The 18,550-nt window shown below is 41.6% G+C and overlaps 1 protein-coding gene across 10 annotated transcripts in view; it reads right to left on the bottom strand.

Annotated features, from left to right (window-relative positions):
• Positions 1-12,346, bottom strand: part of ATP11A (ATPase phospholipid transporting 11A) — a 127,699-nt gene extending 115,353 nt beyond the window's left edge. For all 10 annotated transcript variants that reach the window (XR_008450650.1, XM_054071334.1, XM_054071303.1 and 7 more), the window contains exon 1: positions 12,026-12,346. Coding sequence is in view for 9 of the 10 variants with exons in the window: in XM_054071334.1 (XP_053927309.1) it covers positions 12,026-12,064 (39 nt within the window). In the remaining variant the exon portion in view is untranslated. The remainder of the gene's footprint in view (positions 1-12,025) is intronic.
• Between the last annotated feature and the right edge of the window lie 6,204 nt (positions 12,347-18,550).

The following is an 18,550-nucleotide window of genomic DNA, read 5'->3' as shown; positions in this document are numbered from 1 at the left end:
AACAGTTTGTCACTCAGGGAGTTAAAACATATATCCAAAACAGAAGGGATAAGTAAGAGCAAATCTGTCTCTACTGACAAGAGTCCCTTCTGACAGCTCTTACAAGATTACAAGAGCTACATGCTGCTGCATCAGCCTGTTTAAAATTTCTCCTTTGGCCTTTTCTACATACTACAAGAAACTCAAGAGAAGCCCAGATCACACATTTAATCAGTTCAAAGAAGTGTCATGATGCAACTGTCTGCAGCCAGCAACAGCACCACAAATGTGCTTCTCCTCTCACTGTGCCGATCTAACTGCTCAGTGCCAAGCAAGAAGCTCCCAGTGCTTCAGTGTGGGGGCTGTACAGACCACTTCTCTACTTTTCCCCTGTGCATCTTCAAGGCACAGATAGGAATTTGCCAATGAACAGTACAGTGGCACTTTTCCCCCCCTCATCATAAGGTTCTTTAAAGATCAGCTAAAAGACTCATAACGAAGTAGCTGCTATTCTGCAACAAAAAAAAAAAGTCATAAGCAGAATTAACTGGCCTGACGGGGGGCTGAGGGAGAAATCAAGAAAAACCAACACTACAGTCTTGCTAGGTTTAAAGGTTTGCAACTGTCTGCAGTTGTCTCAATGAGTCAACAACCATGACTCAAACTTTGACTTCTGTCATCATTTTTACCATCCAAAAAACCAAATGTATAAAAGCAGTATTTACATGCAGGAAAAGAGCAAAGGAACACCGATAGTTTAATTCTACACGCCTAGTAGAATTCTAGCCTCAAGTATTTTTTTTTATATTTTTTAAAATGCTCATCTATATATGCTGACATAAAAGCTCTTTGAAAAGTTTCTTTACCTTTGAGCAATTTTACTCTGTTAATGTTTCCATTCCTTAGGAAGGAAATCAGGCACTTAAAAACCTTCCTCTAAGAAAAAAAAAAATATATAAACCTTTCAAACTTGAAACCTTCCGGGATGAAAGAGACAAGAGGCTCAAAATCACAGTCCAGATTGCTCTCTATAACCCTGGGTTTATACCTGTCCTACTTCACAAGAGTATGTGAAGCTTTCTTATCACTTCTATGTCACTACAGCCATTAAGTACAAACATTGAGCCTCCCTACATCAGAAAAAAATTCAGAGCATCAAGTTGTGAACACATTAATGGATCACCTTAAAGTGATCATGCAGCTCATGGCAGATACAGAGCTTTTCTCATTTTTCCCAGCGGCAATACACAGGCACCTCCCACCAAATTAGGCCATCTGGTCACCTGACAACTCTAAGTAGTAAACAGACAATTAACATTGTTTAAAAGATTAGCAATACCACAGCATTCACAAGTGAAGTTACAATAACCCTGTGGGTTAGTTTTAGTGTTTTAACTTAGGAGAAAGAGTTCTGTCATGCCTTATGCCCTCATTATTAAACGAATCTTATCTTTAACTCATCTGCTCCCCATGCTCCCCACTAAGATATTAAGCACCAGCCATATATTTATATAACTATGTATGTTATCCAGAGGACATACATTACTGCAAAGAGCTTAAAGTCAACAAGAAACAGAGGATTTGTTTAGAACTCCTAGAACTGCTTCAGTTTACGATGGTCAGGAATAAATGGAAAATGATGGACAAAAGGATAAAAATACTGAACATTCTTAAAAATGAGACAGTATAAGAAACATTAAAATATATATTGGATTTGAAACATTAAATTAACTTGAAAATGTTTGCAATAATTGATGCTACCTGACAAATTTTATTTTTTTAAGCCCACAAGAACAAAAGGTTAAGCTTTCCAAAGTTCACGGTGGTAGTCAGGAGGCTAGAATGTGAAAGTTTTAGGATAACTCTTATTTAAGTTCACACTTACTGTTAATGTAAGTCCACTGATAAGTCAAAGAAAAGGAAACTACACAACTTTGCAGATCGGAGTTGTGACTATTCTGCAACATGCATAAACCACCAATGAACATAACACTATTTCAGTACTTTCCATGTTTACGAAGAACATGCTGAGCATTAAACTAAAGAAAAGCACAAACGTTAATCAATCAAAATATGCTTAGAGAGTAAGGAGTCTTTTTGACCAAAGCAAAATGTCCAGCCTGAACTTATTTACGTTGTATTGCTGCTACCATCAGCATGAAAGTTAATTAGTCTTTTAGTTACGACTTGGTCAATAAACTTTTTTGAGGCTACCTTTGCAGTATCTTCTCTCATAAATATCATACTTCACATAATGAAGGAGTGTTTCTACACAGGCACATTCTATAAGATTAAATGGCAGCCTCGTTTTTAAGAGCTTTCATGGAGTTAAATTCAAAATAATGTCTTCTTCCTCAGAAAAAAAATTGAAAAACCACAGAATAAGCAGGACATCTGCTTTCCCAACAATGCTGGGTTATACTTTACCAAAAACACACCAGTGGCTGGTATGCTATTTCTGTTACTCATCAGTATAGTTAGATACTAGGTCCATCTACATAGCTGGAATCGTGATGGCTTAAGGAGTACCAGGATTAAAACATCTGAAGATAGAAGACACACAAAGGCATAGCATCAGGGCAAAGCCATAGGAAAAGACACTGGATATATTTTAACAGATGACCCCCACCCCACTCGAAATCAGCTTTGGGACCCCAGCACCAAATACTCCACTCATTCAGGAAATGCTGTTTATGCCAGTCTGAGAAATAACAGTTTATTCCACTCCAAGTCACCTCATGCATAAGATGAAATAAACTTCAGCTTTTTCTGGACTACTCTTCTTCATGTGTATTATCACAGAAAAGTAAAATTAGATTGAACTCTCTAGACTAGTGTTCCCCTAAATACAGGGCCACTTCTCCCCCTCTCATTAATCATCATGCTGTCTTATCTACATCACATACGTTCCAGTAACAGTAGTATTTTTCATGGGTTTATTTTGTAATGACCTTCTAACAAACATAGCAGTTTAACATTAGCTATCAAATGCCACTGCTGATTCAGATCCACCTCAAGAGAGGTCACTTACATCCATTATGAATGGCATAAAAAAGTTATACAAGCACAGAAAATGGATAACAGTGTTTGTACTTTATTATAATAGTTTGTGCAAGCAACTCATTCGCAGTACTTTGAGAAGATGAGAAGCACTACATAAAATGGCAAGCTTGAACTGCAAGTTGCTAAGGCAATTCAGATAACAAGAAAACAATTTCAGCACATCTACATGTCTATTTCACAACTTAAATTAAAAGCATTAGACAAAAAGCTTCAATTCCTTCCCTTTCCTTTGTTAATTCACACAATACCCTCTGGACAAGTACTTCATACACAAAGTTTCATTTTCTGCATGAAACTACTTTTATTATTTACGGTAATTTCACAAAACTTTACTGGGTCTTCAGAGGATGTGATTTTCAGAGGATTTCACAAGATCCTATCTTAGTGGTGATGTAGGGGAAGAGCCTAATTGTCCTTAATCCTCCATTTAAAATAGGTTAGATGAAATCCTCTTTTGACTGAAGCAAAGAGATTAGTTAGTGTCACTAGGAAAAAAAGAAACACTATTCCCACCTCACCCTGCCCTATATCTAGATGAGTTTAATGATTAATGAAGGAAACAAATTAAGCAGTCTCCTATTTCAAAAAGGAAAGCACAGATCAAACAGTAAAGTGTCCCTAAGAAACCTCCAAATCGTGAAACTTTAATGCTTGTACTAACTACCATGATAACATAAATAATAACAAGCTCTCCAGAACAGTTTTACAGCATACCTCAGTAACCAGGCAGCAGAGGCAGTATGAAGCATTTTTTATTTTAAACAGCAATACGCATGGATCCTGCTAAATCTTGGCATAAGTCTTGACACTACCAAATGAACTGCATATAGTTTCGGTAAGTACATGTGCACACACCTGCATGTGACTAAATGCAGACAGAGGGATAAAGGGGCAAATCCAGGGTAGCAGGAGAAGCAGTGCAGAACACTTGAGTAACCAAAAAAAACAAAGAAACACCCCGAGACTTATTACAGGCTTATGTCTACACCATTTTCTTACTTTGACACAGTAATTTATTACCTGAAAGCATTAAAAAAACGTTACGATTCCTCTCCATGGAAGAGCTAGGCAATACTCTGATCTCTGTCCTAAAGAAAGATGCGTGCACAGAGAACTTAACATCCAGATCCACAAAGATATTTAGGTGTCTTATCAGCCTGTGGTCTTCCGCGATGTTCCAAACAAACTTCCCAGCCACTGATTCATGTAAGCCTCAGACTACTCCAACCTAGGCGGCCAATTTCTTCCTAGAAAGAGTGCATTTTTAATATAGTATCAAACATACTCACTTATAAAATGAAAATCAAAGCTAAATTGAAAAACAAAAAACATCACAAAACACTTTCCATGATGACTCAGAGTGTTCGTGCCACAGGCTTCTCAAGAGTCACTACTGAGAGGTAAGAAAAAAAACTAGTGTCTGTATGATACAGAAAAAGATTCCTTGGTTTGCCTTGTCTACCTGCAGCTGTTGCCATGGCAATTACAGGAGAGAAGATAATAGCATTCCAGTATCATTCTGCCTCATAGCTCAGGATAAGCTTCAACTGAAATGTCCCTTGACAATCATACAAACAGAAATTGTACATTCTCCTGTGTAGCGGTAAACCAGTAGAAGCAGCATTATTCCCGAAAAATATAATCTGACTAAAAGACTTACATTAGGAAAGGCAGGCTATTTTGCTAAAAAAAAAAAAAAAATAAACCACCCAGTAAAGTTTAATCCAGTTGCATAATAGGTGCTAAAACATCAGCTCAGTCTCTTCTGTGGCACAGTTTTCTTTTGGTTTCCTCTCCTTGCCACCTATGCACGTGACATGGAGGAGACATCTCACCATCAGCAAGTTACAGATCCTCAAAAAAACCACAACTATTTTGTAGTCACACTTAAACCAGGTTTAAGTAGCTTATTATCCCCATCTCAACAGCACGAACAGTAGCCAGCTATGACATCTGTGGAACATTTTACTTGTCAGCCCAGTTACTGTTTTCTAAGCATTTCAAGTTCAAAAAGCAAAGTTGTTAGAAAATCCCATTCCACCTTGCCACTTTTCTTGTTTCAATTACTATTGTATGACAGAAGCAAAGAATAAGAAATGGTGATAAAAATGTTAAGCTCTAACTGTGCTATGTTGTACCTTGCCCTTCTCCACTCCCAAAAATTATTCTGAAAAGGCATCCTGCTTTCAGCATTGATACTCTGTGGTGCTTTAGAAAAGCCATAAAAGCAGAACTACATTAAATAATTTTTAAAAAAGGCCCAAAACAACAAGAAACGTGCTGACAAAAGCAACCATGCAGTTCTCGACTCAGAATAGACAAGCACTTCTGAAGCTAAAAAAATGCAAGGTTAAAAGTTCTTGATCTATTTTAGGTCACTGAAATACTTGTACAATTTGGATTTTCCAAAAGCAATGCCTTCCACTATCAGAAAGCATCTGATGAGTGCAGATGAGCAATATTTTGTAGTCAATAGCAACCAGTTTGTGATATGCACTCTAGCTTCCTGTAAGTGAGCTGTTCTACATACACTATGTCCAATTTTCATTTGTTTATTCTCAAAAGAAAGTAAATCATGTTTTTCTTCTGTCAATTAGCTAAATGATGGAGGTAGAACAAAGCCCATGAAATTCTCCATGTTTGTCCCTCAGCAATAAATAATTGATGAGGGATGGGAGACTGGGAAGTTTTGAGGCTAGCATTATAGTGAAACATCTTGAGTACATCACCAAACTATAATGAACAAGAGTCACTATCAGCACACAAGAGCTAGTCAGACTTGCAGAAGTGCCAAATCCTGTCAGCCACCCTAAGTATTCAGCAGAATTAACATGTGAGGTACGTAAAGTTTTCAGACTCTGCCTCTTTTAAACAAAAGACTGAAAAGTATGCAGTCAGCACAACATACAGACTCTTCCCTTCCATTCCTCCTCCTCCAAAAAAACCAGGAAATTAGGAAAATAAAGCAATGGTGCTTGGGGAAACAGAAAGAAGCTACCTGTGCCGGTAGATGCTTATCCCAATATGTATTAAATGAACTTAGATTAAAAAGAGCAGTTTATCTGAAATGCTTGGTAAATTGACCGTCCTTTGAGACATAATTGCAAAGCTTACAATTTCTCCAACTTTCTGGTCAAAACACTTTCCTGTATCAAAGCTAAATATATGGAAAAAAAAAAAAAACCAACCTTGAAGCTCAACATTTGTTTATAACTATTAAGGCCACATGCACAAGTAAAATACTTAGAAAAACTTATTAGAATAAAGTTTTAGAATATTACTGCCAATAAAACCAAAATCATGTAAATCTATGACTAAAAGTCACAGGCTACCATGAAATTTAGTAGAGAACTTGCTAAAAGCCCCTAATATAACTTCCTGGTTAAGCTAGTCAATCACCTTCTCAACCTATGATTAAAGTTAACTCACTTCTGTAAAAGTGAAAAATAAAGCATTTAGTTTAAACTCTTTTATTCCGAACTCCCCAAAAAAACATTTTTCACAACTATCTGCAGAACTAACAGGCCAGGAGCTTCCCAGAAGTCAGAGCTGTAATAAATCACTATTCGTTCTGGAAGCAAATATTTATCTGCTGCTGTACACAGACACATTTACACAGGCAACAAATACTTCACATTCAGATTTGCAATCCTGAAGTAATAGGAAAACATGAAAAAGGAGAAGCAAGAAAGGGGCAAGATCTCCAAATATACTACATAACACAGGCAAAACTGTACAGTAATATTGACTTCTGACCCACTAGTATTTATGGTACAACTCAACGCCATCAACCTGGGCAGGAACATTTACTGATGAGGGCCACCTGTCTTACATGTACAGAACAGTGTCAACATAAGCTGCAAGATGTTGAGCAACCATTTAGTGTCAAAAAAACAATCAAAAGAGTGACTTTTTCCAGATTGTTCAGATACATTCAAATCCACAATATCCAAACCAAGCCATAATCAGCCATTGTGAATATATAAGACATATGCACATGTTTTATTAAGGAAGTAAATATTCATTTTATGAAAGATAAGCTGTCATCAATATGAGTTTTAAGATTATTAGTTATCTCTTGACTATAAAGAGGAAAAACTTCAGAAGTGCCAAGCATCAGCAATACAGAAGTTACTAGAGAAAATTAATGTAACTGCAATTATACGGGAAAAACACATTGCTTAATGATATCCAGTGCCCCAAATAATCTAACTATAAAATAGAAGCTAATCTTCTATGGACATAACTTTAATTATCATTGTATATTTGTTTTTTCTACAAGTAGTGAGCTGCTTAAATCAAACTAACAAGTTCCTCTCATTACTGAGCACACAGCAGGCTCTCTGTCTGCATGATGCTTACTTACAGTGCAGTACGCACCAATTCCATATTCCCAGGCTGTGAGGCTGCCCTCCCCAGGGTAGCACACATGCTCTGGAGGATGCACAAACAATGCATGTTGTCTGATGCAAAAGCAACATCCAGAAAAGTAGGTTATATTTTAATAGAGTATGTGATAAACAGTACACCCACCCTAGGCCATGTTCATACTACCCCCTACATAGCAATTATTTCCATTACTTGGGAAAGTAAATTAAACAATAGTTGTCAAAAAGTTATCTTATTGCCTAAGTCTTGATCAGTTCTGTGGCTCCACGTAGTGGAAAAGCTGTACATGAAGATGTTTCTACTTCATTAAAGATGCCACTACTATAGTTCAAAGCAGTAAAATACATAGAATAAAGTCATTAGACGCAATTAAGAAAAGTTACACTGCTATATTTCAGTTTGAACAATCACAAAGCATTTAGCATACTACACTGAATTTCATGTCAGCTGCATTGCAATGAAGCAAACACCCTGTATATAATAAGGTCCTCTTTATCAAGAGTCCTGTAAACTGTGTGGCAGCAGTAACAGAAAGGGAAAAGAAGAGCTGAAGTGAAAATAAAAACAAAAATATTATTCCAGGATAGATATAAAGAAGAACAACACAACATCAATTCACAAGTTTAGTAAGAGAAAGAGATCGCTGTCTCTGTCCTTCTAAGGGCTACACCATCTCTTGGTGAAGAGATATGAACCACAATGTAACTAACATGCTGAATGTGCATCTTGCTCAATTCACACCACTGAACTGTTCCAACACCTCAGAGATAAAAGGCAATACCCAATGCAGGTAAAACAGCAGACAAGTATTTGAAAATGCTAACCAGGAAACTCTCTTACTGGGAGCACCAAGTCATCTTTATGCTTCTATAGCGCCTTGGAGATACATGCTATTTTGCACTACTTCAGGAGAGTGACTGCAACAACAGTAATGAAAAGAGAAATGTGGGGACCTTCAACCACCAGGACAAGAATGCCAGTATTTAACTTATGCCTCTATGTCCTACAACAAAGTTTAAGGAAAGAAAATAAATGATGCAGAACTCTCAGAAACCATTGTGTTAGAAGTCTCCATTAGTAAAACACACAGCAACTGTTATCCCAAGACCACACCATACCACTGTAAGAGCTCCCAGCTACCCCAACAACATCACCAGCCCAAATCAGCCAGGTTTCTGAGGATAATCCAGAGACCAGCCTGCTCTGGGAAGGACCTGCAGCTGAACAAGTATAGGACACAACTTGCATAACAAAAATTCATTGTTCTACAACTTCAATTACTGAATAACTTCTGTATAGAATTTAACTAAACTGAAGCTTTAGCTTATGCTGGTATAAGCACAAGGTGTACCTATCCTTTCCGACTCTCCTGCAGACCTGTTGCTGCCTTGTCTCCCTTATTAAAAAGCATCTTAGAAAGAAGCAAGTATATCTACACTTGTGAGGTATAGCTGATAAGAGTTTGAGTGAATAACTACAGAGCAATACTGCTGACGTGCATCTGCTACTCCTGTACAGCAGTCAGTTCCAGGCACAGCATTCAAACTATCAGTTTTCATTTTCACTGCTGTAGCTGTACAAAAATAGTTGAACTATGGAGATAAAAAGGAAACACAACACAGAGGCATCAGCTTGCCAGATCTTGATGACCTTACTGAAACAATGGACACAAATGCACTTACAGCAGGTTGGTTTTCTTGAAGTTATCTTTCCTTGGAAGACAGGATTCAAAATTAAGAAACTTAAGAAATGTGAAAGAACAAGCAGCAGCAGGTGAAAACATATAAGGCAGCCTGGTACAGCTAGGCAATTATCTAGACATAGCCTACTGGCATACATACAACATAGACGGCAGTGTAATCTACAAAATAGGAACACCATCTCACACAGGATATAATAATGTTTCATATAGCTTTTAGTCTGCTCAATTACTCCCATCAGCAGTGCAGGAGGGTGATGGCAATCCACAACTCAAAAGCTCAAGTGCCTTATTTTCAACATCCTGCCTCAAAATACCTACTGTAGTTATTCTAAAGCCGAATTCTTTCATATTTGATGCTTAAGCCGGCTTTGAAAAAGAGGCTATCAATATTATATAGAACAGATTTAGAAACAACAGTATGTTCTGTGCACAATTAATGTGCTATTTGTACAGGTGCCAGACGTGAGCACACAAAACAGAGACAAAAAACCCCACCCTGAAACCAAATCTAACAATTCTATCAGCACTGACAGATCACTACACCCGAAACGATCCTGTCTGCTTCCAAACACAGCCCAGCACAGCTCTTATCTACAGACACTACTGGTTTGCATATCTACAGACAATACTGCTTCTCTTACACTCTTCTATATTTTGAGTATTCTCCTCCGTACCTCAGGGCCACTTTATAAGGATCCACATACACGTAGCAACTTTCAGTACTCACTTCACCACTGTTTCCTCACCCTACAAAATACACTACTATGAACAAAGAAAAAAAAATCAACAGTTGTTTTTCACCTCCGCTATTTGTCTTAGTTCCTATTTAAAAGAAGAAAGACCTCAGCCCATATTATGTGGATATAGCTCTTGACATGCGCAACACTTACTTGGTCAGTGTGAAAGTTTCCTCCAAGTACTTCCTACACAGCAGGAAATGCTACACGTATTTGGAAATCACAATTGCCTCTCCTCATCTCTTAAATTTCTTCTACACCCAAAAGCACAAATCTGTAGTTTCCTGGTATTAGTGGTTCCCAACACTTGTATTTAACCCCATGTTCATTTGCAGTCCCCTAATTTGCTTAAAAATGTAATTGTAAACATTAGCTAGTTCAACAAAATCAGATTTGACATTCACTGACACACCTCAATCTACTCTCAGATCCACTCTAGCGCACTACTGACATTCTTTCAGATGCTACAGGTGAGGGAAAACACTGACCTACAAGCAAGAGCAACCTGTACATCTGAGGATTCAACAGTGTACTGAAACTGGACAATACCACAAAAGGCAACTTGCCTGAAACAATGTTACAAGAAGAAAGGAAAATAGAAAAAAACAAACCCTAAAACAGTACGGATTTTATCTACCCTGATAACTATGTATCTCAGCAATCTGTAAATCACAGTGCTTTGAACTCAGGTCAACCTGCTCCAGCTGGGCGAAGGACAACCCTGCAGCCAGCTGCCCGGGGGAGGGCTGCAGGGAACCCATCAACAGCAGCTGCGTCCTCTATTTTTCCAGAGGGAATCTCATCATGCGGTCCCACCATGAGCAACGGGACCACGAAACTCAGGAAGATGCTACAGGAGAGCTTTAGGTTAGACTGCAGGAAAAGGTTCTTCGACCAGAGGGTGGTGGAGCACTGGAACAGGCTCCCCAGGGACGCAGTCAGGGGTCCAAGCCTAACAATACTGAAGAAGCATTCATACAATGCACTCAAAAATTATGTACATTTTAGAGTTGTCCTATGCAGGAACAGGAGTTGTAGTCAATGACCCTTGCGCATCCCTTCTAACTCAGGTCATTCTGTGAAACTCCTGACCCAGCTCCTCCAGCAAGCCTGGGGATGCAGCCACCCCGCACACCTCAACTCTGTTGTTTGCAGCCTCATGGGGTGAGTGTCCCACCCGCTGGGGTATGGGCTGCGCTTGGAGGGGACACAGCCCCAAGAGGGACAGACACAATTGAGTGGCGCACTTGTAGGAGAAAAGCCAGAAACACGGCAGAATAAATAGTTTCACTCAAAGCACTTCAAAAGACATGTAGGTGAAGTGCTTAGGGATATGATTTAGTAGCGGGCAGGTACGTCTGGGCTCGATGACCTCAAAGGTGGTGATTCTATGACAAGCAAGCGAGCCAGCCGACTCGGCAAGGGGGTCCCACTCAGTGGGGTACGAGCTGTGCCAGGAGGAGAAGCAGCCCGATAGAGACAGACACAAGTGATATACTTTTAGGGGGAAACCCAGGAATACCGCAGGATAAGTGGTTTCACTGAACCACTTCGAAAGACGGATAGATGAAGCTTTTAGGGGGTACGATTTAGTAGTGGACAGGTACGGGTAGGCTTGATGACCTCAAAGGTCTTTCCCTACCTGGAAGTACTATAAAAAAAAAAAAGCCGGCCGACACGGGGGAGGGGGTTTGTTTCAAGGGGGTCCCAGCTGCTGAGGTACGAGCTGAGCTTTGGAGGGGAAGCAGCCCCAGAGAGACAGACACGATTAGGTGCTATAGTTGTAGGGGAAGAATCAGGAACACTGCGGAGTAAGTGGTTTCACTCAAAGGACTTCAAGAGACGGGGAGATGAAGCGCTTAAGGATATGATTTAGAAGCGGAAAGGTATGGCTGAACGTAATGATCTCAAAGGTCTTTCCCTACCTAGAGATTCCATAAAAAGCGACTCGGATAGGGGTGTCCCAGGGAGTCCAACCCGCTGGACTATGGTCTGCGCTTGGAGGGGAAGCGACCCCGGAGGGACAGACACAATTGAGTGCGATACTTGCAAGGGAAGAACCAGGAGCACCGCAGGATAAGTGGTTTCACTCCAAGCACTTGAGAAGCGAGCCGGGAGGCTGGGCAGCCCGAGGGGCGCAGCGGGCGGTACTCACGTATCGGCTCACGAGGGTCCGGAGGAGGCTGCAATCCATGGCGGGCGCCGCTGCCCGGCTCCCTCAGGACTCGCCGGTGCCGCCGGGCTTTCTTGGTTCGCCTCACTTTCCACATGCAGGGAGCCGCGGTTTGTCACCCCCGGCGCTCGCCGCCGTCCCCGTTCTTATACCACGTGCTCGCCGCCGCTGCCACCACCGCCGCCGCTACGGCGCGGCGCGACGCTGCCCCTCATAGCGCTGCTGCGCCCCCCCACGCGCCCCGGAGCCGCCGCCGCGCTCTCGCGGAGGGCAGGGAAACTGCCGCCAACCAGCGCAGACCACAACCCCCCACACACCCTCTCCCCGCGCCACTCTGCCCGCCCTGCGCCCGCCTCACGGCGCTTTAACGGGCGGGGCGGAGCTAGGAGGGTGGGGCTGGGGGGCCGTCCTCGCGCCGCTCCCCCTCCCCTTGACGGACGGACGGACGCACGCAGGCGAGCGCGCACTCCCCTGTTTCAATCTGGTCGGCGGGCCCCCACCGCTCCACCCCGGGCGGCTCACGTCACGTGGGGCGGGGCAGACCTCGTGCTGCTCCCCCCTCACCACACGCCCCTCTACGCGCATGCGCGCGCGAAGCCGCCGGAGCTTTGATCTCGTCGGGCCGCCCCCGCCCCGCTGACCGTCATGCGCGGGTGCGCGCGCGCCCTTGCCTCCCCCCTCCCCCGCAAGCTTCCACCTCACTGCCGCCAGCGGCGGTTACCGGCTGCCCGGCTGAGGGAAAGCGGAGCAGGGAGAGGGGGAGCACCTAAAGCTCGCCCAGAGAAGGGGAAGCGTTTAGAAACCTCCCTCACTCCCACTCCTCCCCCCTTCCACCTGTTCCGGTGCTTCTACAGTGCCACTCCCTCGGGGTGGGAGGAGCGAGGCTGAGCGCTCCACGCGAGGGGAGAGGGGGAGGAGGAGTGGGGAGTCATGGAGTGGGTTGAGTTCGGAAGGAACCTTGAACGTCATCCAGTTCCAACCCCCCTGCCAAGGGCAGGGACACCTCACTTTGGCTCAGGGTGCCCAAGGCCCCGTCCAAGCTGGCCTTGAACATCTCCACAGATGGGGCAGCCACAGCTTCTTTGGGCAACCCGTGCCAATGCCTCACCACTCATGGTGAAGAATTTCTTAATAATATCTAATCTACACCTTCTTAAGATTTAAAGCAATTCCTCCCGTTCTGTTGTTACATGCCCTTGTAAAAAGTCCCTCCTCAGCTTTCCTGTAGCCCCTTCAGGTACTGGAAGGTTGCTATAAGGTCTCCTCTGAGCCTTCTCCAGGCTGAAAAACCCCAACTCTCTCAGCCTGTCCTCATACGGGAGGTGCTTCAACCCTCTGATCGTCTTTGTAGTCCTCCAACCTATTCCAACAGTTCCATGTCCTTTCTATGTTGAGGATTCGAGAACTGGATCCAATACTCCAGGTGGGATCTCACAAGAGAGGAATAGAGGGGCAGAATCACTTCCCTGGACCTGCTGGCCACGCTTCTTTTGATGCAGCCCGGGAAACGGTTGGCCGCCTGGTCTGTGAGCACACGTTGCTGGCTCATGTTGAGCCTCTCATCGACCAGCACCCCCAAGTCCCTCTCCATAGGGCTGCTATTCTCTGCCTAGCCTGTATTGAAAACGCAGATTGCCCTGACCCAGGTGTAGGATCTTGCAGTTGTCCTTGTGGGACCTCATGAGGTTCACACAGGCACAATTCTCCAGCAGGTCCCTCTGGATGACATCCCTGCCTTCTGATGTGCAAACTTGCTGAGGGTGCACTCAATCTCGCTGTCTATATCATTGATGAAAATATTAAACAGAATGGGGAAGGCAAGGAAGCAGAGTAACAGGGAGCGGCTGCCAAGCTTTTCCAGGGAGTTGTGGGGTGGAGGTGCTCGCACCCCGCTGGAGCCCAGCCTAGGCCAGCCTTTGGCAGCCTGGGCTACTCCGTGCCTCATGTTAGACCACAAATAGGTTTAAATAACAGTTACCGGTACCACGGGGCAGGTCAAAACTGTGTTATAAAGGCAAAATCTCCTGCACGTATTTGTTTGTCCCAGCAGTCCCAGTAATGGTGGTGTTTGAGATACGCCACAGGGGTGAGGTGCGGCGATGTCTCTGGGCAAGGAGCAGGAAAAACAGCTAAAGAAATCACTTTTCTGGAGCCCCAAGTGTTACAGCCCTAAGAAGTCTGCAAACAGTAGGAGTGACTTGCCGTAGGTGAAGGGATAGGCAGAAGTCAGCAAAAAGGTGTGCAAACAGAAGTGGGAGCATAGATTTGTTCCAGTTTTTTAAAAATACCTGAAAGAACACCTTTAAAGGCCTTTGTTTTCCTCAGCTCTTGTGGTTTCATGCCATTCATACCAAATGACTCACACGAGTTTGCAGGAATCTTGTAGGTAGTCCCAGATAATTTGTGTATTACTCTGTACAACTTAATACAAACCTAAGACTTTAAGCTAAATACTTTCTCCAGAAGTAATTGGAACTTACTAATTTCACAAAATTCCATATTTTACTTCTAATTTTAACAAAAGCCAACAAAGTCTAGAACACTTTATACTTAGAAAAATCTGTTCCCTTGTTTAGCAACAGTCACACAACCTGTCCTTTATCACCTCTGTCATGACCAAAGCTAGGCAATTTTCACTCCTTTGATATTTGTGTTGCCATAATGAAGTTGTCTGGACAACAAAATCTTCTAACCTAAATAGTACCTGAATTTTTAAATCAACTAACACAGGCAGACAAAACGGAGATGACACCATTTGAGATCATCATAAATACTTAGGGAAAGGACATGTGACTGATTCTTTACGGGTCACCTTTAATTTTGATGCACTGTATATGTTCAGCATTTTTTATTACTGGTCAGATTGCAAAATGTATAATGTCCAGTAAATGCAGTGTGGTCAAGCTAATGTTGCTATTCAAACTCTAAAGTGATGTTGGTCTAAAACACAATTTTCTTCATCTCGGTTACTACTAATGATTCATATTGATTTTGCAGCACTTCCCATTCTCATGTCCCTGTTTACATCTGGAGCACTTCTATAACATGGGGTTTTGCACTTACATTTCACTTTCAAGAAATGAAGGCACAAAAAATTGAAAAGGCTATGAAACAACAAGAATTTTTCTCAAAATGAGCAATTCTGCATGAATTAATGCAAAATTACTTTTTTTAAAATCTGTTTATTTACCTGAAAAATTAAATATTAAAATAATACTCTGTGTGTGTATCATCACTCTTCAGGGTACTAGTTTATCACAAAAAACATAAGAGGAACATGAATTGATATTGTCAAAATGCACAGAACGTGAGGCTGAATTGGGATATTGTTTTAATTGGTTTTTACTACAGTTTTCTATTCAGACATTCCAGTTTTAAAGAATCTGTGAAATATCCATATTTTGTAGCACTTTAGTGAGTTATTCCACTTTTAGTCAAACCTCATTTAATCAGTCTAGTGTCTTTAATGACACCGCTTCTTCACCAGGTTTTGAATTAAAGCAAGTCTTCAAATTGTGTTTTTAAAAGTTTTAATTGCTTTTAAAAATGTTCTTTCTTTTAATACTTTCAGTAGTTTCTTTCATCTGAACACTGCAGTATATTTTCCATGTAATCGTCATTTCTTCACAGAATCAGTTGATTACTCCTACAAGTTAAAACCTGCAGTATCTGTACAGTTTCAATTACAGACTAACCTAGAACCTGTGTGAGGTCCCCACGCTACTTAGTGCACCACACAGAGCTTTTCTGAAGAGAAGGAAATTTGCTTGATGAGCTGGTAACAGTTAACAACAGCTCAGTGCTGAGCATGATCATCATGGGGATATTTCTGAGCTCCTTGCTCTCTCCTCTGCTTAGGTAACCAAGACAGGACTGCAAGAAACAGTTTCCTTGGATCCATAGCCTGGAGCATGCTGGTGGGTGTAGGTCCCATGCAGATGCAAAGGTGGGCTGTTTTCTCTAAGGTGAAAAGGAAACTGCATCTCCTGTTCTCACTGACTCTTCTGGTCAAGGGCACGGGGAATGAGATGCATATTTGCCACTTCCAGGCTAGTGCTCAAGCTAAGATGAGCAGCATCTTTTTGTCCTTCCCATTGAACCTGCGGCACTGTGCTGCCAAGAGAGAAAAGGATCCCAGGCTGCATCCTGGGCACATACTGAGGTGAAAGCTTAGCCTGGTTTAGTTGTCCTTTATGCCTGTATTTCCACAAAAAGAAAACCTAAATGTGCAGCCCAGAACAGAGTGCTGGTAGGCCACTGGAAGTTAACACAGCACACCCTTGCCGGCTGAGCGATGTTTGTGCAGAGGGAACTGAATAGCAGAGATAAATGCCTTTTTAGAGTGGCAGGATCCTCCAGGGTTAGTAAGCAACCTAACAGGGTGTTTAGGTCATACTTTTGCACTTAGGTACCTCAAATCTGCCTAAGTCAGGCTTAAGATGCCTGAGTCCTTTATTGGATCTAGTCTGAAGTGACTTGCTAAAGGTCACATTGTGACTTAACAGTCGAGCCAAAAGAGGAAGCTTGATGATATCGGCCATGAATCTTTTCTGCCTATTGTGCAATGTTTCACTTTTAATCATTTTATTAAACTAATCATCCTTCTCTTTGAATATGCTATCACTTTTATTTCACTCTTCATTTCTTGTTTTAAAAATAAGTCCCTAAAGTCACCTGTGTGCTGTTTCTATCTTGCATGACCTGGCTGTCTTCTAAATTTTTCATCTCTCCTGGTAGCAGATTGGACCTCTCGGTCTATTGCTCTTCATTTCTCCTTTCCTGTTCTTACTGAATGATTCTTTGCGATCCATTAGTAGCCTCTCAGCCTGTTCCCGCCTGCCCATTTGATTTACCAAACACCGTAGATCTTACTACTTGCCACAGAATCTCCCATCCCTTCTGATTTACTTACTGTATCAGTACAGCTCTGATTGAAACATCCTGCTCATTGTTTAAATAGCATTTATATATCAAGGTGAATATGGTAGTGTGCAAAAGATTTACTCTTTTTATGTACAGCTATATTTTCTGCTACTTTGCAGTCCTTACTGAGTTACCATTGTTTCATAATTGCACTGAAAATGTTGACAGACTGGTTGAAAGGCAAGCAGCTCACTTTATGCTGAATTATCTTCTTGAGGCAGTGATACTCTGTGGTTTTGTCTACCTCAGGTTTGGAAGATGGGAAGGCAGGATATTAATGTATTATATAGGACCTAGGCCCCAGTTAAGTTCCACAGTTATCACAGGCACAAAGGTGATACAGTATACATTGCTATGTAGTAGAAATCAGAGGCCCTGAAGTTGTAGATTTTAAGATGTTTAACACCTGTTTAGATTCCTGTTTCTTATTATGTTAATAACTATGTACCTCTAGCAATTATGGCCAAAATGACTAAATATTATACTTTTTGAAAAAGCTAGAAGTGGTAAGAGTTGACTTGGGCATATGTGAGAACAGTGCAAGGAGAGGGAAACAATAGGGGTGGAAAAGCCGTTAATTGTATGCATCTCATCCACTTGAGAAACTGATGTATACTTTGAGTGAAACCACTTATCCTGCAGTGTTCCTGGCTTTTCTTCTACAAGTATATCACTTAATTGTGTCTATCCCTCTTCTATATTTCTGTAAAGCTAATCAAAAGAACAACTTCTTCTTTTTCTCGCATCTACACCATGTATTTAAACTAGTTAATTTGTATTAACAAGGGAAATTATTCGCTCGGTTGAACAGATGTTTGTGCTTTGATCTATTGCAAGTAGTATTTTCTAAGATCCTTCTGAATACTGTGTGTGAAAAGAGATACCAACACTAATTTTGAAGCCTTTGTTTTATGTTAAAAACATTTCACTGCCTGGTTTTGTGATAGATGTTCTTCATTCGAAGAAGAATGCAATTAATGGTTATTGTGGTACTCTGAGGTCCTACCTGCCAAGGACAGATAACAAATTGAAGGTGAAGCCAAAGTGTGAAGCCAAAGCAAGTATAATCGCCAGCATCTATTTGCTGTGATGATGATTTTATTCAGAAGTAGAGTGGCCCAAGGGGCAGAGGATTAAGTGCTGGAGATGGAAATTACTTCGCCATTGCTTGACATTCTTTGCTAGATCTGATTTTTCCAGAAAGCACATGTGAAAGCGAGACATATTTCTGACTCTTTGATCTTTCTGTTTCTAACCCCTGGCAATACTGCATAGTTTCTCTTATAATCAAAAGGTAAATGCACTGTAATTATGAGGAAATGTAATTCCCACATCCTTGCTAACAAAGATGGCCTTTGTTATGTAGTTTCTTAACAAAATCCTCTGAAAGAACAGGGTATGGCCTCTAAGTATCAAACACACTAAAATAAGTGCATGTTACTTAAAATAATTTGGCTGCAGTTTTCTGATAGCTCAGGTGATTCTCTGTGATTACAACCAAGATTTGTTCATCTGTATTACCTGTGTACGTGTAACAATGAATCACAAGGAAACCTTAGTCATTAGCAGATACATCTTTGCAAG

The sequence above is a fragment of the Cuculus canorus genome, chromosome 1, assembly GCF_017976375.1.
Source record: "Cuculus canorus isolate bCucCan1 chromosome 1, bCucCan1.pri, whole genome shotgun sequence".
NCBI classification, from domain to species: Eukaryota; Metazoa; Chordata; class Aves; order Cuculiformes; family Cuculidae; genus Cuculus; species Cuculus canorus.
This window is presented reverse-complemented; position numbering and strand designations above follow the sequence as displayed.